The following is a 24,623-nucleotide window of genomic DNA, read 5'->3' as shown; positions in this document are numbered from 1 at the left end:
ACACGGAAGCCACCGAGGCCACTGTTAACTTCTGACACTCGTAGGGAAAAACTCGTGTTTCCCCAAAAGAAAATCTAGCATAGTGGAAGAAATTGTTCTTTTCACACAGTGGTGTGGAAGCTGTAGAAAGAAAACTTGGAGGGTTTCTTCTAGTTTTCTCTGCCCGCCCACCTGCCTTGAGCCCCCACTATATGCAGCACTGGCCGGGGACCTGGGGCCTTCCGGCGCTTCAGGAGTTAGGGCCCCACATGAGGGCCGCCGAGCCCAGGCTGGGCTCACTACCACACACTCCCTGTGCTCTCCTAGGGGCCCTAGTGGATCAGGGCATCTTCGAAGAGCTCACGAGAGACTTCCTGCCCCAGCTGTCTGAGAAGATGCAGGACCTGGGGGTGATCGCCAGCATCTCGCTTTCCTGGTTCCTCACCCTCTTCCTCAGTGTCATGCCCTTCGAGAGTGCCGTGGTCATTGTGGACTGCTTCTTCTACGAGGGCATCAAGGTGGTCTTGCAGGTGGCCCTGGCCATCCTGGATGCCAACATGGAGCAGCTGCTGAGCTGCAGCGACGAGGGCGAGGCCATGACCGTCCTGGGCAGGTGACCAAGGCAGCCTCCCTTCTGCTGGACAGCCAGCCAGCAGAGCCCTGGGTGCTCCTCGGTCAGCATTCAGTGACCATGTCCACCAAATGCCCAGCCAGGGCTGAGCCAGTGGCACCCCAGGGGGCAGGGTAGAGCCTCTGTCAGGTTGGAGACAGACGGCACTGGCGTATTGATCCCCACGGGGAAATGAAACGGGCCACAGGCCCAAACATGCTGGGCTGGAGGGCCTGTGGGCGAGGGCTCCAGAAGAGCAGGGCCTCCCATGTGCCTTTCTGAGCCCAGCAGCATCGCTGCCTCCTGTCATCCAGACTGAGGCCCGGGCTGGACCTGCTCTGACCACTGAGGGAGCTGATACTCAGCTGCTCACGCGTAAGGCCCAGGGTCATCCTGGCATTCTCCAGCTCTCAGTCCCCACGTCCTGTCCTTGTAGACACTCTCAGCGATCCAGCCTCCTCCCTCCAGGCCCATGACACCCCTGCCCTGGGCCCTGTTCTGCTTCATTATGGTTCTCCCTGCTCCCATCTCACCCACCAGCATCCCACAGGGCTCTTTCTGATCAGAATCTGACCCTGTTTCTCCTCCGGGACATGAGGCCTCCCTGTGCCATGGTGCTTCTCTGTACAGAGGAACTGAGCTCCCCAGCCTGGCCTTCATGCCCTTATATCCAGGGCCCTCTTGGCTCCTTCTTGCCCAGTCACTGAGCCTGTGCAGTCATGCCGGCCCACATGCCCAGCCTGGAACTCTCCCAGCCTCCTGGAACAGCCTGGAACACTGCCACTTGCCTGCTGAGCCAGTCCCAGTCCTGTTCTGGCAGGGCTGTCGCCACCCTGCCCTGGGCTGGACCAGCTCTGTCCGCAGTGCTATCAGGACACCTAGCCACTGGCCTGCCTTCGACTGCTTCTCATGCCCATCTCCCTCAGCAGATACATCAGGCCCTCCTCGGGAACAGGGGCCTGTGGGTTTGGGGGACCAGCCACCCTCCCACCTGAACATCAGGCCCACCCCAGAGAGCCTGGGAGGGCATGTGGTCCTGGCTGGCCCAAGTCAGGCCCTGTCCTGAGGCTGTGTCCCTGGGGAGGCAGGTCCCTGTGGACACCCCACAATAGAGCTCCTCTTATACATTTCTCCTGGGACACTCCTTTGGTCCCTGATTCTTCCTGGCCAAGGCGGGGGCTCCCCCACGGCCCCAGAGACCGCCAGAGGGGGCAGCACATCCCTCCAACTGGGACAGAGCTTTCTCCTGGTATGGTAAGGGTCCACCCATGGGATTCCCGAAGGTAGGGATCCCTGCTTCCTCAGGTAGGGATCATGCCTGGCGGGGGTGAGGCCTTCTCTCGGCTGCCTCCAGGGAGGCTCCTCCATTTGCCAGGGCTCACCTCCCACCTGCCTCAGGGAGGATGCCCAGCCCACAGCAGCTCCCTCGTTAATTGGGAGGCTATGCAAATTAGGTCCCTCCATACCACTTAGCTGTGGCTAAGAAGGCCCTGTCGCCTGTGGGTGGTCTAGACTTCTGCCCTTTAATCCTTACAGATACCTGGATAATGTGGTCAATAAGCAGAGTGTTTCTCCGCCTATCCCACACCTCCACGCCCTGCTGACCAGTGGAGATGACCCTCCTGCAGAGGTGGACATCTTTGATCTCCTGAAAATGTCATATGAGGTCAGCACTCACCAGGGCTGTTTGGCCAGGCCACTCCACCCGGGCCGTGTGGGTGTGGGTGTGGGTGCAGTGGCCATGGCAGTGGTGGCCCTCTGCTCTATGGTTCCGCCTTACCTCAACGAGTCACCTCTGGCTGGTAGAAATTCAGCAGCCTGAGGGCCTACGACATTGAACAGATGCGGTTTAAACAGAGGCTGAAAGTGATCCAGTCCTTGGAGGATACAGCCAAGAGGAGTGTGGTACGAGGGCCCCAGGTTGCCAGCGGGGCACAGGTGGGGTCGGGACCCGGGTGGGCTCTATCTTTAAACTTCCCCGCGGGGCCGGGCAGCTGCAGGGATCTCTAATGCGGGCTGGCATCATGTGTAGGGACTATTTGGGGCAATGGGGTGGAGAGGTCTGGGTCACTTTTCTGCTTCTGGGTTGGTCACTGGGAAGATCCTCTGAAGCCCAGTGCTTACAGGCCAAATGTGAGCTCACTGCATTGAGCCCTCCGGCCTGGCTTTGCCCCATCCCTGGGGACTGACACTCAGCCACCCTCTACCCACCCAACCCACCTCTATCTGCCACAAGCCTTTGTCTACCCTTCTCTGAAGGGAGAATTTACTGAGAAGTTCTAGAACACCTTCCAAAGAGCCAGTACAGGGTCTTTCCAGGGACCCAGACAGACAGCAGCTGCTAGATGCCTGCCCCTCACCCTATGTCCCTAACTGGAAATTCAGAACAGAAAGTCCCTGCAGTGCCTACCAGGAGGGAGTGTGAACTGAGTGGCAGATGGGTGACGAGGGGGAAGCCGGTGGAGCACACCCCCTTCCCTGAATGCATGTTCTGGGCCAGCTGGCCACACCAAGAGGGCGGCTCATGTTTTTGCCCTCATCCACATGGGGATTCTCTTAAGAGCGTCTTGCTTTTACTGTGGCAGGCACTTAAAAATCCGTCACTACATCCATTTCTCTTTCCTTCTAGGTCCGAGCTATACCCGGGGACATTGGTTTCTCAATTGAAGAGCTGGAGGATCTTTACATGGTGTTCAAGGTGACAGCCATGTGCAAGGGCAGCACCAGTACCCCACCCAAGTCCCCTGAGTGCATCCTCAGTACAGCAGCCTCCTGCCAGGAGACAAATAGATTTAAAGACGCCCTCAGGTGCAGCTACCACAAACCTCATGTGGTAGAATTTAATCCTTGGAATTTAGGCAGGACGCTTTTTTAAGTGTCAGAAAATCCACTCAAGTCAGCTTACACAGAAGAGGGAATGCAGTGGGTCATGTAACTAAAAAGTCTAGGAATGTACAGCTTCAGGCATGGCTGGATCTGGGTGCTCAAAAATGCTGTCAACCTCCCTTTCCTCAGATGTCCTCTGGACTGCTTTTCCCATTGAATGGCAGGACTGTCGTCAGCAGCTCCACGTCATCCTGTCCTCACAGTAACCTCAGTGAAAAGGAGAATTTTTCCAAGTGGTTTTAGCAAAAAGCCTGGAGTTAATCTCTGGACTGACTCAAGTTAGGTGCTATCACAAAGGAGAGTGTTTGCTGCTGGGCCATATTGCTTGAGGGTGGGACACGAGGGGTTTCCCAAGAAAATTTCAGGTGCTGTGACAGAAGGGGGCTGAAGACGGCACAAACAGCCAAGTGCACACCAACTTTCTGCTCTGGTCAGTTCCCAGCTTCCCGCCCACCCCACCCCCAGCTGCCTCTGGTTCAGCCCCTGAGGTGGCCACCGCCGTGTTGTGGCCTTAGAGCCAGAAGAGTTGAGGCAGCGCTTCCCGTGCCCCCACGACCTGCTGTGGTCCAGCCCAGCCCAGCTTCCTCCCAGCTTCCACGTTTGAGTGAGGGCTGGTGACTGCAACGCAGGAGGTCTCTGCGTGAGAGGCTGTGGCTGGCTCAGCCACCGACCCAGGCCTCTGCAGCCTTGGGTGCAGGAGCAGGGTAGGCACACCGCCCTCTCACCAGGCTGTGCCCCTGCAGGCCAAGCACCTGACAAGTCAGTATTGGGGCAGTGGCCGGCCCAGTGCTGTGCGGCGGGACCCCAGCCTGCCCTACCTGGAGCAGTACCGCATCGACGCCAGCCAGTTCCAGGAGCTCTTCACCCGCCTGGCGCCCTGGGCCTGCGGCGCCCACACACCCGTGCTGGCAGGCCGCATGTTCCGGCTCCTGGACCGAAACAAGGACTCACTGATCACCTTCAAGGAGTTTGTGACAGGGATGAGTGAGTGGCTTTGGGGCCGACCGGTGCCCGGGACCCCTGAGAAGGGTAGGGCCACTTTCCACTGGAGACCTGTGGGGCTCCAGTGCAGTCCCTACCCCCTCAGCCTGGGGCTGCCCACAGCCGAGCTGCGGGCCCCAGAGAAGGGCCAGCTCAGGAGAGCAGGGGGCCTGGACCTCTCCCTGAGGGAGCCAGGCTGCAGGGAGGGGCCCACAAGAACCCGCTGGAAGGGGAGGTGTGTGAGTGAGGGCCAGCTGTGGCGTTTGGAGCCCTCTTGCCAGTGTGCCTCCTCTCCGGCCTTCCTCCACAGGCGGGATGTACCATGGGGACCTGACAGACAAGCTCAAGGTGCTCTACAAGCTGCACCTGCCCCCAGGTGAGAGCCTCCCCTCCCATTCCCTGGTGAGGGGTACTCACCTGCCCAGAGGTGGGGCTGCAGCATCCAAGGCACAGGCCTCGGGGGGGCCAAGCATAGTGGGGTCTCCCCTGTCCTATGCATTAGGTCTGAAGCCAGCCCATCTTGTTCTGATGGCAGGGCCATGACTTGTAACCTGGGAGGGGACATGCAGGAGTGACTCAGGGAGGACTTCACCCAGGGGCTAGGGTCCCAGGGAGCTTGGGGGGATCAGAGTGGAGATTGAAGTTCGAAACGGAGACCACTTGCATTCATTCACCTGTCCTAAGTTTCTCAGGTGTTCCTGTGTATCCCTGGAGGGTCTGCCCGGGGTACCACCAAGGCCCTCAAAGTGACCTGGGGAGCCCTGTCTTGTGGCCATGAGCAGGGACTGCTCCCCTGTAGCTCCTCTAAGCAGTGCCCCAGCCTCCTGATCAGGCAGCTGGTCTGAAGGCAGGCCAGATAGAGTGGTTGTTATGTTCCCGCTATGAGGGCCAAGCTGACCTAACTCTGCAAGGGTGGCCGCCAGGAGAGTTCTCTAAGGCGGGGTTAACGCGGTTTTCAGAGGAGAGATCTGTGAGGGGCAGGTGCAAATTCCAGCCTCAGGCTTGCTGCTCTAGGGTAGAGCTGCCAGTCCTGCTCTCAGTCACACTGGTGTCAGCAGCGGCCTGGGAGTCAGCCTCGGGTTTTTTAGAATACTGCTACCACACTCATCCCTAGAGCCTTTCATTTCATTGGCCTGGGGCAGGGCCCAGACGGGTCTTTTTAAAGATTGTTCTGTGAAAGTCCTGCTCTTGACACAGGTGTTTCCCCTGTGGCTGATTTTTCCCTGTAATGCGACAAGGAACAGTGGCCCCAGGGACACCTGCAGGGAAGTTGGTACCAGCCACCAAAGACTGCTGAGGGAGAGGCCCGGGCTGTCAGAGCCCACTGGGCCTGGAGCCTGCAGATGAGGGCACCCGAGGCCACCCCAACCCTCCCAAGCCGCCTCGCCTCCCAGCTGCACTGACTGGATTCTTACCTGGGACACGTATTACGTCTTCAAACACAACATAAAGTCAAAGTAGCAACAACCAGAATCCGGCATTGCTGTTACCACACACCATTTCAGTGGGGCTGGGAGCGGTGGACCCTGCCGTGGGGGAGCCAGGACACAGGAGTATGGCCTTGGTGACAGTCACAGTTCCTCCTGCCCTCATCCTCTTTTCTCTCTGAGCACAGCCCTGAGCTCAGAGGAGGCCGAGTCCGCCCTGGAAGCGACCCACTATTTCACCGAGGACAGCTCCTCAGAAGGTGAGCGCAGCCTGTGAGGGCCTTGCGGGTGGCCTGCAGGTCTGGGTGGACTGGGCAACCCACCTGCTGGGGCGCTCGCGGGAAAGGGCAAGGGTGTTGCCTGTCTGCAGGTAGGTCCCTGGGCTGTTCTCACTTGTTCTTTTTCTCTGCTTTCCTGGACCTGGCCTCTCCCTCTGTCCTCTGCTCCTCCTCTGTTCTCCCAGCATCTCCTCTGGCCTCCGATCTGGATCTTTTCCTGCCCTGGGAGGCTCAAGGTCAGTCCCTGGGGGGCAAGGGCACCCTTCTACGCTGGGCTTCCTCTAGGCCTTGAGCTCTGTCTTCCTGATAGTCCCTTGCATGGCCAGGAGGCCTGCAAGCTCTTGGTCCCAGTGACACTTCCTGTGTGGCAGTCCCAAGGGGAACCCAAAGCCAAGCCGCTCCTGTGGACTGGGAGAGGGAAGGGGTGGCCTCTGTGCTTGTCACAGGGTCGTTGATGAGTACATGCAACATGGTGAGCCTGCACGGGCACCAGGGCGTCAGCCCCAGGGCCATGTTCATAGGAAAAAATACAAGTGCTGTCATTACAACAGTGTGAAACAGAAACACAGATGGCTGCAGGTGCAGGACAGTGGTGGGTGCTTTCCTTGGAAAATGTTTTTCATGTTCCACCCAACTTTTTCATTACAGAGAAACACGTTTGTTGAGTGCCTTATTAGAAGTCCTCCTTGGGCCACGTTAAAGCCCGTTGGAGCATCAGATCCAGGGCAATGGGGCATCCTGGGCCTGGGATGTGTAGTCTAGCTGCTGGTGTGTAATGCACTCACCAAACTGACCAGAACTCTGCCCTATAATTTCTCATGGGGGACAGTACACACCAAGGATAATACACCCAAAAGAGAAATGAAAAGCAGCGTGTATCAAGATACCCAAAGGAGTCCTGTTGACAATGTCAGAGGCTTACTTGAACTTGACCGTGAAATTTAAGGACCTTGATTTCAAGTGTACAAACTAAAGAAGTAGATGTACCTGCTATATTCGGAGCCCGGGCAAATCCAGGGTTCTTTAAGCTTGTTGCAGGCACTTCTGGAGAGACTAGGGACTCGGGACGCAGGGCCCTGTCCTCAGATCCCACATAGCCCCCAGGTAGCAGTCTCCATTCCACAGGGAGAAACCTGAGCCACCACACAGTAGTGAGAGCCATTCAGAGCTGGGAGGCTGCCATGAGCCAGAGGCCCCCACCCAGGGCCACATTACCTTGGCACAGGTCTGGGAGAGCGGGGCGGCGTGCCCCTCCCCAAGTTCATGGGCACCGTAGGAAGCACAGTGTGTGCCAACTCCAGCAAATATATCACCTTAAAAATACAGAGCCAAGCTGTATTTTAAAATGCGTCTTCAGCTTCTGTGGCAGTAAAGGTTGGATTGATGATTAGGAGCCCCTCAGTCTGACCTTTTTCAGCAGAGACTACAGAAATTAATTCTCAGACTGCTATTCCATAATGTGCGTCATCGTGCACTTAGACACTGTGTGGAGACAGTTCCTTTTAAAGACAGGAAGTGAAGGTCTGGGGTTCAGCATAACCAGGTAGAGAAAGAAGCGACCCGCTGTGGTGCTGGCGGGCCACCTGTCGGGCCCAGGTCTGCCTCTGCCAGAGAGCACAGGTGGATTGAGTCGTAACAGAAGAATGTTCTCTATGTTGTGTTTCTTTTTTTCTTATCATCCAGAAGCACTTCGGCAGGAAGAGCGAGAGGGAGCTGCAAATGAGAACATCCAAGAAAAAAGAGGAGGTGTGTATAGGCCAGTCTCCGCCGGTGCTGGTAGAGACCCTGGGGTCAGCGGGGTCTGGATGCCCGTCACTGTGGGAAAGCCCCCACCAGGGAGATGGCAAACCCAGCCTGACATAGTGGCTCTCCCTGTGGAAAGGGCGATGCCCTGAGGCGCATGCCTGGCCCATCAGCTGCCAGGGGTGGCCCCGCTGTCGTCAGCCCCATGCCTGAATCTTCTTGTGTCTGTGAACACCCCTGCCTGTCGCCACCTCCCTCTGGGTACCCAGCCAGCCTCTCCTACTCATGCTGTCCTCTCTCAAGCTTCCACGTGATTCCGTCACCATCTTGGGGAAAACAGGTTGACTCATCTTCATCCGCTTAGGTCAAACCTACTTTAGCATAACCCACAGGAGACCTGTGGGTGTTCTGGGGTGTTCTTCTCAAGTGCCAGGACGTTTTAGAAAACGGCCCAGGTAACTCCATGCCAGACAGCATCCGAATCACTCATTCCCTGCTACCAGCCCCAAGCCCTCTTCCTCTCATTTGACAGATGGAGATTAATCTTTTTCTCCCAACTCACAGAGGAGAAGGGGAACAGCCCTCCTGAATGTCGGCACTACCTTCAAATGTGGGCCAAGGAGAAAGAGGTTCAGAAGGAGACCATTAAGGACCTTCCCAAGATGAACCAGGTAAGCCCACCCAGAGCCTGCAACAGACACTGGTGGGAATGCTGGCCCGACGGGGGCCACCGACCTGGGACCCTCAGACGGTGGGAATTCTCCTGCCTACCTCCAGAGCCTGCAGATAGCAGTCAGATAGCAGTCAGGGACAATTCCAGAAAGATAGGAGGCCAGTTGCTTCAGGGCCTGGTTCATGTTGTCTCATGGTGACCACTTGCTCACATTTAATCAATATCGTGAACCAGAAAAGCGGATAAGCAGACACTGACACACCACCTTTTACAAGGAGAGGGCGTCATGGCGCTCCTGCTCCTGCCAGGCCCCCATTTGCTGGTCTCCAGGTCTGGCATCTTGGCAAGGTTGTCAAGGCCAGGACCACAGATGTCTAACCAAACGCATTTCTTGAGTTGCAGCCTGAGTACAGCCCTGCTGGGCCCAGGGGGCACCCTGCAGTCTGCGAACTCCCATCTGGGTTGAAGAGTGGGGCGCCCCATGAACCAGGGAATTTTCCCATGCTCTGGCCAGGAGGCCTGAATGTGTGATTTCAGGATCTGGAATCGGACCTCCCCAGGCTGCACTTGCCTTGTCACCACCCTCTAAAGAGCTTCGTCAAGGACAGAGTTGAAGCCACTTCCAATTAAAGATATAAAAAGTTCCAAAGATATAAAAGTGGTTCCAAAGCACAGTAAAGAAATTCTTATAGTCACTGGGTTTGAAGAGTCATGATAGAAATAGATCCATCTCTGCTAAAAGAATAGACATAGAGACAGGAAGAGATTCTAGATCGTTCTCTGTACTGGAAGAAAGGTAACTGGGAAAGCCCTTTTAAGGCTGTGTTACGTTGGTCATGTCACTTTCCCTCTCTGAGCCTGTGTCCCAATCTGTGAGATGGGCATGACTAATGAGACAGCACCCCACACCAGTTAGAAGAACCACTGTGGTTAGTCTGGTTGAGCCGAGGGCTCAACCCTCGGTTCAGGTCTGACCCACCTTTTACCATCTCCCTGCCCTTTTTCTGTTTTTCCCTTAAAAGGAGCAGTTCATTGAGCTGTGCAAGACGCTTTACAACATGTTCAGTGAAGACCCCAAGGAGCAGGATTTGTACCACGCCATCGCCACGGTGGCCAGCCTGCTGCTACGCATTGGCGAGGTGGGGAAGAGGTTCTTGGGGCAGCCGGGCAGGAAACTCCGGGACACTGCCCCGGGGGAGGACGAGCCACCAGCCCCCGGACCCCCTCAGGACCCAGCGCGAGAGATCCAGTCACCAGCCATGGGCGACCCCCAGGCCAGAGCTGGCGGAGACACTCAGCTTGGGAATGTGCCACAGGAGAGCCAGGTGGTGGGCCAAGGGGGCAGCGGCGAGGGCCAGGGCTCCCCCTCCCAGCGTCTGTCGGACGATGAAACCAAAGACGACATGTCCATGTCCTCCTACTCGGTGGTCAGCACGGGTTCCCTGCAGTGTGAGGACCTGGCCGATGACACGGTGCTGGTGGGTGGGGAGGCCCGCAGCGGGGGCACCGTGGACGCAGACTGGAGCATCTCCTTTGAGCAGATCCTGGCCTCTATCCTGACGGAGTCCGTGCTGGTAAATTTCTTTGAGGAGAGGGTGGACATTGGACTCAAGATCAAGGACCAAAGGAAAGTGGAGAGACAGTTCAGCACCTCCAGTGACTATGAGCAGTCTGGAGTTTCAGGCTGAAGACTGCCCAGCGGGGGCTGACCTGTCCTCCCTCCCTCCCTCCTGGTCTGCTTTCTCCTGAAGGAAACAGCCCTCCATTTTCCCCAGAAGCAGTGAGTTGTAAACGGACAGAAGGCTGAACAGCCATAGTTGGGGTCCAGGCAGAGGCTCCCCGCCCCCTCTCCTGACCCTGGGCCCACTGGCCCCTGCAGTGTCGGGAACCCTCCTGTCTGCCACCTGGCCAGGCCACACCACATCCCCCACCCACAGGCACTCTCCTGCAGCTGCCTGCTCAGGCTTTTCTGCCACTTGGCACCAGGTGAGGGGTCACCTCCTATTGGGCACCAGTGGTAGCTCTCCAGGAGACCCCACACCTCAGCTCTTGGCTGAGGGACACCGGGTGCCACACAGGTGTATTCTATGCTCTTTCAGCTCATCCTCCTCACCATTAACCTTAAAAGCACATCCCTTAGGTCCTAATATATGTCCTTGTATTCACCAGTCGGCTAAAAACCACACCGTGCTCAATGCCTTAATAAATCCCTGAAGGGAACTGAAAACCGTGCCGTGTCCAGAGCCTGAATGTGGCCCTCGACCACTGCCTGGGGCTCCCGGCTCCTCCCCTCAGGTACCTTCCAGAGGTCCCCACAGGAGTGGGGGTTCAAGGTCCCCGGGAGGATGGGGATACGGAAGGAAGGTGTTGATGCAGACTGGGCAGGGCCTGTGCTGACCTGTGACCAGGAGACCCGAGCTCCTCAGGTGGAAGCAGCCTGGGTCCAGGTGCAGGAGGGGAGTGCTGTTGGGTTCAGGAAGCAGCCTGTGGGGCACAGGCGCTGGGCTGAGCCATGAGGACCCTGTTGGTTTGCACCAGGAGCCTCTCTCTCTCTCTCTCTCTCTCTCTCTCTCTGTTGCACCAGGAGCCTCTCTCTCTCTCTCTCTCTCTCTCTCTCTCTCTCTCTCTCTCTCTCTCGACAGCTCTTGCTTCTACTAAAAGACATTTTGCTTTTGTTTTTTGGCTGTTGCTTTTTAAAAATTTAATAGCTTTATTGTGGCATAACTTACCATAGAATTTGCTTGTTTTACGTTGTAATTGAATGATTTTTTAGTAAATTTACAGAATTGTGCAACCATCACCAGAATGCAATTTTAGGATATTTTCATCACTCCAGAAAGACCCCTGATGCCCACATGCAACCAGCCCGTTCCCACCCCCAGCTCCGGGCCACCATAAATCTACTTGCTGTCTCTATGGATTTTATGGCTGGTTTTAAAAATAATATGATTTTACCTTGTTCACAACTTCTGGGTCACAGTTGCAGTAAATGTCACAAAAAAACAACTTTTCTTTCTTAACAAAAAAAGTCATTATTTCTATTCTAGTATTTACACAAACTGACCACATGCTTTGTCATAATTTCAAAGGACTCAAACTAGAAAGACTATGTTCTTGGCCATAATTAAAATATATGTAAGAATCCCACACAGCAGTTTAGTCTTAAATTGACTATAATCAGAAAGATTTAAATAAATTATATATTTATTTTATATACCATGTAGTAGTATAAATTTGAGAATATACCAAAGAAATTAAACACAAGAATCTAAGAGAGGAATCTAGCCTTTTCATATTGTAGGGAAGGGGAAATTCCCCCCCTTTTCCTTCTTCGTTCTGCTTGTCTAGATCAAATTAACATGAGACAGATTAGCAGGAGAAAATAACCAAATCTACGATATACATACAGGGGTGCCATAAGAATATGGGGCCACAGGACAAATCAGGCATTTGAGCTGTATAGGTCAGCTTGAGCTAAGGAGACAGGAGGGGTGGGTAGAGGTTTGGGGCTTCAAGGGGTAGAAAGGCAATTCATACGGAGATGGAAAGCAAATGTTTGGCAAATAAATGTTTGCTGGGCCATCTTTAACAATGAGACACAGAGAAGACTTGGATCAAATGGGCCTTGCTGGGTTCCTCCCTACCACACACTAGGTCATAGTAAACTAGTATCTATGATGACATTCCCTTCCCAGAGCAGGTCCTCTACCTAAATTCTTTTACATAGTTTGGGGGAAGGCATAGATTTTCCCTGAATCTTTCATTTCTTAAAAATAACCAGCTTAAAATAATATCCCAAAGAGGCATATTTTGGGGTGGCACACTCTGCTCCCCTTCAATATGACAAAACAATGTACAAAAATGTACAGTAATACATTATCATTCAACCTAGAATGATATAGAATGATACTCAAAATGCTTAACAACCAGAACAGTGTTTCAAATGTTCACGGCCAAAAGTTTTTCTAAAAGAAAGGGTTTATTGAGCCAAATGCTGGCCAGCAAAGGACCAGGTCCTGGGGCGTGCAGTCTAAACCCCCAGCAGCATGGTCAGATGAAGAAGGCAGCATGTCCAGCTTGCTGTAATTTAATTTAGGACATCTCAGAATTTTTTTCTTATCAACAGTAATTTTAAATAATATATGGATAATACAAATAAAAATTTAAATATTTATTCTGTAAGTAAACATAATTGTATATTTTAAAACTGCTTACAAGTTGGTATGTTGTAGTAAACCATCAAGTCATTCTTAAAATTCTCAAGAAAAAAATACATGTATATGTATTTTAAAAGGATTACATGATTATTGCAGAAAGGAAAAAAGAAAAGTAGAAAAACAATTTTTCCTAGTCCTTATGACTACTACTAGTTTGGTGTTTAAATACATTTTTCTATATCTTTTTCAAAGTTGAACTCATACCGTATCCAAAATTTTTATTCTTCTCTATTCATTAAGCATAAAACATGCTTTGCAGATGTCTTCTGCTCTCAGCCACAATAACACAAACGTGTAAATAAACAAAGACCACCCAAATGAGAATGGGGACTATTCCAGAGCTTGCTATAAAAAAGGAGTCAGCCACCATCATTTGCATTTGGCAGAGACTCAGAGGCACACAAGGTTTGGGAAAGTTTTAGAATGGAGACAAGGCAAGGCTTCAGGTGTGCTCTGTGTGGGGAAACGGGCTGGTTGACTAGAAGCCTTAGGTCATGGGGAGAGTAACTGACTTTCTCAGGTTTGTCTTGAGATAGGGAGGTGCAGAAAATAGGGAAACTGGCAGTCATTGACCAAGTCCTAACTACTGTAAATGTGGTTTGGCCTCAGGGGCTGGTTGCTGCAGTTTGTTATATGTGGTCTGGTCACTGTCCGTTTGTATAGTCAATCTCTCAAACATTATTTTTTAAACAAATTTTTTCCTAATATATGCTATCGTGCAAAATTTTGAAAATATAAAAAACTTATTAAAATATACAATCATCTATAACCCTAATCCCCCACATCCACACACACCTGGAAATAATGCCTATTTTTACATAATTGGAATTATGTATATAATGATCCATGCTGAGTTACCCTAAGCAACCATTGTTTAGAACGTTTATTTCCATTTTTTCCTGTTATACTTCAGTGAACACTACTGCATAAATGATACATCTGGGCGATTCAGAACCTTTTCTTAGGATAGAGACAATCACCACATTGCTTTCCATAATGGATTTCCCTTTTACCGCTCTACCAGCATCCTCTTAAGAAAGGTTCCTCTCATCACATCCTTGTACTACCGGACGTTGATTGTCTTTTAACAGATGGTTTGAGTTGTCAGGCACGTGTGAATATCTGCGGGCTGTTAGGGACCACTGCGCTTGGGGCAGGAGTGTGATGTTGCCCCAGCGTGGGCGGGCCTTGCTCCTCCACCTTCCAGAGTTGGGTCTGAGCACGGGGGCGTTCTCCAGGGCTTCAGGAGGGAATGGTTTTCGTTTTCAGCTGCTCCGTCGCCGTGCCAGTTTTCCCGGGGTTCTCGGTTGTCCGGCCCACGGGGGTCCGGCTCGAGGGCAAACTGACCACCTCCGCATAGATGTCCTGCAAATTCCAACCACAGGCCCAGGAGGTGGATCGGAGGGGAGGCATCCTCCAGCACCCTTTCCGCGTCTTGAAGAAGCTGGGAAACCGGTGCAGGCAAAGGCTAGATTCGCAGCAGCGGCTGGAGGCCCTGCCCTTGCGACTTCAGTCCACGCGAAAGCGCAGGCTCAGGGCGAAAGGATACTAGCCCGGGAACAATAGTGCGTCCGGGACAAGGCTGACGAAAATCCCAAACATCGCCCTAATGGGCAGCGAGCGAGAGCGCAGTCCTGAGGTCGCAAGGGACCCAACCAACCGCTGAGACGCGCGGGAGGCTAGAGAGGTCCCGGCACATACCGGGGGCGGAGCCCGGACCGGCCGGAGCGCAGGGCGCACGCGCCCATGGGGCGGGGCGGCGAGCTAGAGGGGCCCGGGCGCCTGCAAGGGGCGGAGCCGGAGAGGACAGGCGAGCAGGGCGCACGCACCTGCGCACGCGCTGGGGAAGCGGTGAGGACGGCTGCAATGGCGCAGTCTCCGCAGGTTCGCGTCCTGAGGTGCTGCTGCTGCCGTCTCTTCCAGACGCACCAGGTGGGGCGGGCGCCGGCCTCCTCCTCCTCCTGGCTCCGGGACCAGGCCTCCTGCCCAGGCCCTGCCCCCAGGCGTGGGCGCCGTCTCGTGCAGTTGTGGGGTGTACCTGGGGTCCGGACAAATGACGACAGTCCTGAAGGCTGGGTTTCATTAACGTCGCTTGTCCATAACGCCGCTCTGCGCTTGTTTCGATTTTTGCCTGGTTGTTGTCAGATTCGTAGAAACCAGGGATAATGCTTTTTTCGGAGGCGGCCTCGTGAGGGTGAGGATAGCCTCTTTTATGCAGCGTCTAGTCCCCAAAAGTGGCTCTTTATTTAAATAGAGCCAAGGAGATCACACGCTTGGGCGCCCCCTGCTGTCAATCTTTGGCACTGCCCCCGCCCTTTTCCGCGTTGGGAGGGACTGGACGCCTACTCTCCCAAGCACAAACAAACCCATGCTTCCAGTATTTTACACAGGATAATCGAAATTTCTAAAACATATTGCTTCCCTAACTTTCAGAATGAAAGAGGCCGTCACTTAACCTATTCTTAACTGGATTGTGTTCTATCTCCTCTTTGATACCACCTAAAACTGCTGTCAGTATATCTATCTGCTTTTGATAGTCCCCTCCTCTTCCTGGTTATCTGCTGTGCTCTGAAAAAGGATAGCATCAAACTTATTTAAAATGTATGTTTGAAAGTCAGTAAGATGCTGAGTATGCACCTGTAAGCTTGCTGAGAGTTTGCAAGGGCTATTTTAGGGGCTTAGAAACTTTTTACTTATTTCATTTTTTGGACTGTTCCAGGAGTTGAGAATAAATGAGAATCATTTCCATTTTTAAATTGTTATACACGTATACTTTTTAGCGCGTGATCATTTTCAACTCTGAAAAGTGATTTGAAACCAAAGGGGGAAAAGAGGGTTAAAGTGTAATTGCAAGTCTGCTGTGTACCAGGCAATTTCACACATCTCATTTAATTTCAGCAGCCTCTGAATTAGGTATCATTCTCATTTTAGAGAGATGAGAATACTGAAATCCAGAGAAATCAAGTGGTCTCTCCATGTAAGAAATGGCAGAGCGCTGGCTACCAATTGCAAAGATCCCTGTCATACTGTTACCTCTCTCCATCCCTGCCAGAGCTAGCCACTCATCATCACTTACTGTGTGTCCTTCCAGACCTTTTACTATTATTTTTAATGCGTTTCTTACTGGCATATGTACCCATAGAAAATACACAGTATTTTTATGATGCTTGAAGGTAGATGCTAAGAAGTGGAATTGCCAAATCATAGGATATATCCACTTAAATTTGTAGTAGATGCTATTTGTCCTCAGAATTTTGGGGGACACTTCCCCAAAACCCTGTGGTTTCTGTATTAGGATCATAGTCATATTAACTTTTATGAACCAACCTAGACATTTTTGTGATGTTAAACATGCTGTTTCATTGTATTTCTTCAAGCAGTTTTGGTGCCCATTGATAACATTTTCTTTGTTGCTGTTATAAATGGACTTTTCTGACTAGATGTTTGCTTATCTAAAAGCTGTATTAATTTTTGAAGATATATTAATTTTTTACCCAGCCACTATACTAGCTTTTGTCTTACTAGTTTGGGTAGCTTTTCACTTGATTATCTGGGGTTTTCAGGTTTAGGAAAAAAATCACTGTATCGTCTATAATGATAGTTTTCTTTTTTCTCCTTTCAATTGCATACATTTTATTACCTTCTCTTTTACAAGTCCACTGGTTGAACATCCAGGAAAAATGTTAAATAATAGTGAGGATCCTTGGCTTGTTCCTGACTTTTGTGGGAATACTGGTAGTGATTCTCCAGCTTTAGAGCTTGGTATAAGGTATTTTATCATGTTAAGAGAGAACCTATCTAGTCAGGTTTATCAGGAATCAAAATTAAATGTTATGGAATTGTTTTTGAGAACCACACCTGGTAGACATATAACTTGATTTTGTTTCATATGGCTAGCTGGTTTTCCTAACACCACTCATTAAATAGTCATTCTTATACTAAATTTTCATACATATGTCTTGGTTTATTTCTGGACTCTTGATTTTTTTTCCCATTAATCTTTTTAAATTACACTGTCCAGTTCCACCTGTTTTGAATAATTAAGCTATATTTCTGAAATTTTATTGTAGGTGAAAAAGAGTCTCAAATGGATATGCAAAGCTTGTGGAGAGAAACAGTCATTTTTGCGGGTAAGTCCTGAGAAACAGGGCATCTAATACTCATGCCAGAAAGCAGGTGGGTCCCAGCCCTGTGGAAGCATGTTTCTCACTGAGTCCTGGCATTTCGCTGTTGGGATCAAGTTCACCCCTGCTCCTGAGGTTCCCGCTCTTTCAGGAAGTGAAATGGACAGAGCAGTGCCTGGAAAGGTACCTTCGCTCGTCTACTCATTCGGCAGGTATTTGTTGAGTACCTGCTAGTGTCAACCACAGGAGAGACCATGGAAGGTTAGACTATTGTCGTTCTCACCCTCAGATCTGCACATGTGAAAAGGGGAAAGAAACTAGCGTGTATGCGCACGTAATTTAAAACTAGGCTGGACCCAATGGAAGGAAAATGCAGGGTCCTGCAGGAAGATGACAGAATCAGACCCGGCTGGGTGGGCAGACATCTGCGGGTGGGTGCAGGGATGTGGGAGAGGATGGGCTCGGGAAGTAGAGGCAGTGAAAAGGCATGAGGCTAGCTAGGGTGAGAACTGGAGGGAGAGCGCTGCAAATGCTCTTAGCCCGCTGTGTTCCACGAAGCATCACCGTTCTTTTCATGTCCATACCTTTTCACCCATCCAGTCTCTTTAACACCACAGCCTATCCTGTGTCCCTTCCTCATTGAGCCCCTCCATCACCTACTTCAGGCCCTGATGCCACTGTCCCGGCCTCATCTCATCACTTTCCTCCTTCAGCCATAGGGGCTTTTCTTCCTGACCTTGAAATAGTCCAGACCTGCATCCTTCTTTGGCCTTTCTGTTTATTGTTGGGGCTCTTCTCATTATCCTGATCAGAAATTCTGTGGAAGTGTGTTTACACACGTATTGTCCATCTCAGACTGTAAGTTCCATGAGAGCAGAGGCTTTGCCTATTTTATTGACTGATGTACCCCAGCACCTAGCACAGTGCCTGGCACGTGGTAAGTGCTCAGTAAAGATTTGTTGAGTGACTAAATGACCAGTCCCACATTAGTGGGCATTTCGGTTGATTTTAGTTTTCATTGTTTTGGACATCTCTGCAACGTAGCTTCTTACAAATACCTCTTTCTTCACATGACCAATTATTTCCTTAGGACAAAGACCTAGAAATTAAATTGCTGTTTCAGAAGATAACTTTTAACCAAAGTTTTTTTTAGTTGCAAATAATAGAGAGAGAGAGAAAAAAACACTTCAGGATGCCTTCAGCAAAATAAAAACATGTACTGGCAAGATGATGGGAAATCCAAGGAAGGGGCTTCATCCCTGACCCCTTGAAGAACTGCTCCCAGGAACTGAAAAGCTGCCAACAACGCAGGCATCATCTTTTCCTCCCCTCCCTGGTTTCTCCCTGCATCTTCCTCCCCTTCCTCTCCTTTCCTAGACAGTTCGCAGTGCACACTGTACTCAGACCACAGAATCTCGTGCCAAGTCCCCATTTTCAACTCCTAGGAGAAGTGATCTGATTGGCTCTGTTGAATCAGATGTCCACCTCTAGGCCAATCAGCTAGGGTTCGGTGGGAGTAGAGGTTATCAAGTCATCAGATAGCAAGGGTAGCTGCTGAGGCCCACCCTGAGATTGGGTCTCAAAGACAAGCTGGCTCATGAGCTAGGCAAACACCCCGCATAGTGACTCTGTTTGTTTTAGGTGTTAAGTTTTCCCTGAGGAAGCTTTTCCATCCTCTGACCACCACCATGTATGTGCAGTGGTCTATGACTTAGGGCTGACTAGGCCGCAGTAACAAATAGACACCAAATGTGTACTGGTTTAACAGAGGAGAAGTTGTTTCTCTTGTTCTTGTAACAGTCCTGGGAGGGATTGAGGTCAGCAGGGCAGCTGTCCTTGGCCTGGTCTTTTGGGGACCTAGGCTCCTGTTGTCTTGAGGTTCTGTTACTCCCTGAGGCTTGCCTCCTGCTGCCTCCAGCCACTGAAAGGGCAAGAGCGTGGAGGAGCTACCAGGCGGCTTTTAGGGGCCAAGCCTGGGAGTGGCTCACATTCCACTGGAAAGAACCTAGTGTCATGGCCACGCCGCACTACAAGGAAGACTGGAAAATGTAGCCTGGTTTGTGCCCAGATAAGGGAGAATGCGTTTTAGTAGTCAGGCAGCGATCTCTGCTATGCAGGACAGCCAAGCCCTACTGTTACGCCAGGTGCAGGTTACCAGTCTTTCAACTTTGCCATCCCCTCCGGTTACTCCTGTCATTCTCACTGGAACTTGCTTCAAATGGGATTTCACTCCCAACCAGTCCACTCAAATTGTTCGTGTCAGTCAGCCATGATCTCCATGTTGCTCAAACAATAGTTAGTACTCAGTCCTCAACTGACTTGACTCATTGGTGACACCTGTCACAGTCTGTCACTTCCTTCTCCTTGACATATTATCTTCACTTAGGTTCTAGTCATCCTGTGCCTGCTTTTCCTCCTGTCTTCCTGGCTGTGTTTCTTTCAATCCTCTGCTAGTTATTTCCCACCTCCCCAAATTGTAAACATCAGAGTGCTGTTGAACTCAGTGTTTTCATCTCTTCTCTAGCTGCACTCATTCCCTTACTGGTCTGAGTTGAGATCACCTGACGACTCTCGAATGTCTGTCTCAGACCCAGGTCTGCCCCGGGACTTGTGAAAGCTACCACGTCCTCAGCTATCTAACAGGCATCCCAAAACGGAAGCTCTCCCCTCAGCTCTTCCCGCAGTCATCCCCGTCTCTCAGATACCACGTCCCCCTTCCTCATGGTTTGGGCTAAAAGCCTTGCAGTCATTGCTGACTCCTCTTATTCTTTTAAGTTCTTCATCCAGCACATCCGTAAGTTTTGTCAGCTCTACCTTCAGAATATAGTCAGACTGACCATTTTTTACTAAAATGACTTTTTTTTTTAATTCTCCCCTTTAATTAACCAAAGTAAAGCCATGATATTTCATTTGGTAACCATTTCATTTGGCTCAGAATTATAAAAATTACTCCATTTGGCTCAGCCCACACGGCCCAGGGCAAAACTTCTAAACAGTTCTAATCCCATCATGCTCCATTCTTATGAACTTCATATTTTCAAAACATCTTCAGTGTCCTAAATGTGACATGCTCAGTGTGAAATGTGTCAGAGCTGGATGCAAAATGTATGTCCTGGACAAGCCTCAAGTGCGCAGGTCCTTCACCGTGTACATCCTAACTGGCCAGTGTTCTGGGGTGTATGCTCCCTCCAGAACATCCAGCTCAAAGTGTGTATTTCCCATCTCAGCATCACATGTCACTGACCACCGGGCAACCTCAGTGTTTGCAGCAGCCTCCTGACTGGCCCACCTGTCAGCCATATAGTCTGTTCTCAGCACCGTAGCCAAAGGGACCTACTAAAACAGGCTGGGTCATGTCACTCCTCAACTCAGAGCCTTCCAGGTTAGAGCAAAACCCATGTCCTACAGACAGGTTTGGGTGGGAAGGGCAGTGCAAAACAAAACAATGCCGTTAAAGGTACTAAAATTAAGTTTTTCCTTTCTTTCATGGCCTCTTTCTTAACTTTTCATGATGTCTTTTATTTACTATTTAATGTCTTCCTAAGTAAAGAAAACATTTTAAATTATTGGCATGAACTTTACTGTTTACATTGTACAACAGCGGTTTTAAATGCAAAGAGCATTTAGAATATATATGGAGTAATAGAAGAGCATTTAACATAGACACAGAATCATGAAAATTGCATAGTGTGTACTTTGCTGCTCATACATGCCCACGTATTTCTTACCAGAACAGTGGAAATGTTGCACAGAATTAACTCAGCTGTTTTTACTTCACTTCTTTATATGTACACATTCTACCCACATTCTCCACCCTCAGCTCACTGCTGAGTAAGGAAGGACTGAGAGGAAAAGGGAACGTGGTTGCCCCATCTTTCCCTTCCTGCTGTGTCATTTCCACATGAGTGATTGGCTACTCATGGGAAATGACAGGAATAAGAGAAGTTATGAGAGTTCCTCAGAGGTTTGTGTTTTTTAAAAGGCCGTTGCCTTCTTTCTGCATCTGAAGATAGTTCCGGGTCCAGTGGGAAGCCTGGCCCCTCAGGCGCCCACACACACTCAGGCACAGACGCATACTGCGCGTGGAGTCTTACCAAACTACCGCGCGCTGCGTCCACTGGAATGCCGTGTCCCTGGAACATCGAGCGTTGCTGCGTGCAGATGCAGTGGCAAAGGACAGTGGGCACCTGGTGTGTATCTCCTCTGCTCACAGGTATGCTCCAGTGTCCCATCAGACTTCACTGATAAAACCCAAGTTCAAAATTAAGATGCTTAAGAATTTCAAGATGGCAACAGCAGGGCAGGTCTCCTGCTCTTGAAGCTGACTCAGACGTCGTCTCCTGCCATCTTTCCCTAGAGCTCTCAGCTCCAGCCGTGGTCTCCTCATTGTTCCTCCAAAATGCCAGGCTTGTGGTCTCTGAACTCACTCACATTTCATGCTTCTGCTGAACGTTCTTCACTCAGGTGTCTACATGACTTGCTTACTCACAGCTTCCTATTTTGTGCTCAGATGGCACCTTCTCAGTGATCCATTCCTTGACCACCTGAAATATCCTATATAAAATTGTCTGCTCTATCCCCATGTTACTCCACCCCTTTTCATGGCCTTATTTTCCTTATAGCGCTTCTCACCATCTGATGACCATATAGTTGACATATATTTATTGTCTGTCTCCTTTCACTAGAATGTGAGCCCATGATGACAGTGATTTTTGTCCCCGCCTATATTGTATTGTCCTTATCTAGTCCAGGGCTGACACATAATAGCTGCTCAATCAATAAATATTTATTGAACAAATGAGTGCTAAAGGAAGAAAAGTATTTCATTTTAATTGGTGTTCCTTTGATTATCAGTGAGGGATATATATTTCATATGTTTATTGACTGGGGTTCTCTTCTGAATTTCTTACGTTCATTAACCATTTTGGGGGGGGGTTGGGTTGAGATCAGCTTTGATGTGTAGAGTTTAGGGTGCTAGTGGGCAGCCAAAGAGACCTGAAACTATTAGTTCTTGAGACTGTCAGTTTGGAAATCACTCAGGAAAAAGCAGTCAGTCCTTGTTTTCTACATGGTGCGTCTGTGGGCCTTGCAGAGAACAGCTCTCCCCTCCCTGAAGTGCGTCTCTAGTGGTTGTTTCTCAGCATCCTGTCAACACTTTTTAAACTTAATATTTTGGTTTATTTGTTTCTCAGGCTTATGGTGAGGGCTCTGGTGCCGACTGCAGACGCCATGTCCAAAAATTAAATCTGCTGCAGGGACAGGTTTCTGAGATGTCACTCAGGTATAGTTGTCTGGAGAGGGGCATGGTTATCTTGAGTGGGTAGTGGAGTGGGTAGTGGAGAGATCCCTTAGATTTCCAAGTCTTCCAATGTGTCAGTTAGATACCCTGAACAATCTTCCCACTGGAAATAATTAAAAATCCCAGCTTTTGATATTTTGAATGCACTGATGAAATGCCAAGGAAGTAAATAACTAATTAGAGGTCAAAAATTAATCGAAAGCCAAAATCCAGAGAGTAAGCACCTGGGCTGCAGGGGCGATTAAAGCCTGGTGTCCTGGAGCTTCCATTTAGAAGACTGGGAGAGGTGCAGGAGACAAAGGCAAAGCCTAAGGCTCGCTTGCCATGGGAAGGTCAGTAGGAGGCTGCCACTTAAAGCTGAGTCGCCAAAGGACTACATGCTCAGTGTACAAGTGAACTAGAAATGCTCCCCCTCTGCCAGCCTGTATTGACCTTGGCACTGGCCGAAGAAGGGAAATACCACTCCAGGATTTTGTAAGCACGAGAAAGCTGCCCCATATCTTTTCAGCCTTTACACACACGGTGTGAAAAGCCTCAAACTGAGAATTTATTTTCAAACTGTCCCAGGAAGCGGAGGTAATGCATCTGCTCTCTGGAGCAATACATCTTCATCCCACACATAAAGAATTCCCACACATAAAGTTCCAAGGAGCATATACTCAGAGTTAACAATCATTAAACAGTCAAGGAAGCATGTCCCCATGAGCAAAAAAAGAAACAGCAGAATGACAGAAAAATCAGTCCACAAAGACTTCAGAACACATAATATTGTGTGTTTACTATATTTCATGAAATAAAAGACAGGGTTGGTAATAGGAGCCTTTAAAAGCCTTTAAAAAATAACCAAGTAGTTTTGAAAAAGCAACCAAAAAGTGTTTGTAGAAATGAAAAGTATAGTCATTGAAATTAAGATTGTGGGAGACAAGTTAAACAGACTAAGTGCAGCTGAAGAGAGAATTGGTGAAATGGAAGATAAACCTGAAGAAATTATTCACACTATCATACAGAAAGATCAAAAGGTGGAAAATATGAGTTGAGAGACATGGAGGATACAGAGAGGAGTTTTAGCAAGAGAGAATAAAGAGAATGGGCCAAAGGCAATATTTGCAGAAAAAAGAACAGAGCATTTTTCAGAACCAAAGGCTTACATTCTTAGATTCATGAAACAGTAAATCCCAAACTAGACCAAGACATCTTGTATGTAGAAAATCCTAGTGAACCTACACAAAAGATACTAGAGCTAGTAAGTTAATTTACCAAGATCACAGGATATAAGGTCAACATACAAAATTAAATTTTATTTTTATATAAATTCAGTGAAACATGGGGCAGTGATATTAAACATCAAATATCATTTATAATAACATCAGAAAATGAAATGCTTAGTGATAAATATAACCAAAAGTGTAAGAGCTGTTCAGGAAAATGTATAAAACGTGCTAAGAGAAATTAAAGATCTGAATTAATGAAGAGATATAATAAGTTCATAAATTGGAAAACTCAGTATCATTAAGATGACAGTTCATCTTAAATTGATCTTAGAGTCAACCTAATCCCAGTCAAAATTCCAGCAGCGTTTTTTTTTAATAGAAATTGACAAACGTCCTAAAATTTATGTAGAAATGCAAAGGACCTAGAATTGCTGAAACAATTTTGATAAGAACAACGTTGTAGGACTGCTACAACCTGATTTCAAGATTTACTATAATGCTACAGTAATCAAGACAGTATGATATTGGTGAAAAGGCTAAACATACAGACACATCAGAAGGTGAAAGAACAAACACATTGTGGTATATTCATGCAATGGAATACTACTCAGCAACAAAAACAACATGAGCAAATCTCAAAAACACTGATAAGTGAAAGCCAGACAGGACCACATACTGTAGGGGTCAGCCATTTATTGGAGAGGGGGGAAATTGCCTGCAAAGACACAGAAGGGAACTTTTGGGGGTAGGTAATGAAAATTTTCTCTGTCTTGTCAATTATGTCTCAATAAAAAATTTTCTCTAATACATCTTAATAGGGGTGATAGTTTCCAAGGTATAATTTATCAAAACTTAGTAATTGTACACATAACTGGGTGCGTTTCAATGTATATGAATTATACCTCAATTAGGTAATTTTAAGAGTTAAAAAACATCTGCCCTTAATCACAACAGTATAATGAAATTGCAGAACACAGAAGACAAAGGGAAGAGCTGAAAAGTGGCTGGAAAGAAGCAAGGTCACCCTCAAAGGAACAGTAGACACCCACATTCTCAGTGGTAACATTAGAAGCAAGAAGACACACTAGAACCTTCAGGTCGCCGAGAGACGGCCCTTAGTTGATGGAGTTGAGTTCCAGAATCATAGGAAGGTTAGAGTATTGACCGTGTGCAGAGCAAGTATCCCACATGCGTG

The 24,623-nt window shown here is 49.4% G+C and overlaps 2 protein-coding genes across 11 annotated transcripts in view; both read left to right on the top strand.

Moving 5' to 3' along the window:
* Positions 1-11,374, top strand: part of TBC1D9B (TBC1 domain family member 9B) — a 38,672-nt gene extending 27,298 nt beyond the window's left edge. For 2 of the 8 annotated variants that reach the window (XM_019716945.3, XM_019716942.3), the window contains exons 12-22: positions 307-592; positions 2,126-2,255; positions 2,396-2,494; positions 3,219-3,287; positions 4,219-4,459; positions 4,767-4,832; positions 6,072-6,143; positions 6,347-6,397; positions 7,845-7,907; positions 8,469-8,575; positions 9,600-11,374. In XM_019716945.3, coding sequence (XP_019572504.2) covers positions 307-592; positions 2,126-2,255; positions 2,396-2,494; positions 3,219-3,287; positions 4,219-4,459; positions 4,767-4,832; positions 6,072-6,143; positions 6,347-6,397; positions 7,845-7,907; positions 8,469-8,575; positions 9,600-10,265 — 1,850 coding nt within the window. In that variant the 3' untranslated portion in view covers positions 10,266-11,374. The remainder of the gene's footprint in view (positions 1-306; positions 593-2,125; positions 2,256-2,395; positions 2,495-3,218; positions 3,288-4,218; positions 4,460-4,766; positions 4,833-6,071; positions 6,144-6,346; positions 6,398-7,844; positions 7,908-8,468; positions 8,576-9,599) is intronic. The other 6 variants (XM_074313337.2, XM_019716944.3, XM_074313335.2 and 3 more) reach the window with 5 other exon arrangements.
* Positions 11,375-14,048: 2,674 nt separating this feature from the next.
* MRNIP (MRN complex interacting protein) overlaps positions 14,049-24,623 on the top strand; it is a 16,359-nt gene continuing 5,784 nt past the window's right edge. For all 3 annotated transcript variants that reach the window (XM_088798550.1, XM_019716952.3, XM_088798551.1), the window contains exons 1-3: positions 14,049-14,726; positions 16,865-16,924; positions 22,111-22,199. In XM_088798550.1, coding sequence (XP_088654676.1) covers positions 14,541-14,726; positions 16,865-16,924; positions 22,111-22,199 — 335 coding nt within the window. In that variant the 5' untranslated portion in view covers positions 14,049-14,540. The remainder of the gene's footprint in view (positions 14,727-16,864; positions 16,925-22,110; positions 22,200-24,623) is intronic.

This window comes from Rhinolophus sinicus, chromosome 5 (assembly GCF_057876585.1).
Source record: "Rhinolophus sinicus isolate RSI-liver-muscle chromosome 5, RSI-T2T, whole genome shotgun sequence".
NCBI classification, from domain to species: Eukaryota; Metazoa; Chordata; class Mammalia; order Chiroptera; family Rhinolophidae; genus Rhinolophus; species Rhinolophus sinicus.
The sequence above is the reverse complement of the archived record's forward strand: the minus strand, read 5'-3'. Positions and strand labels throughout refer to the sequence as shown.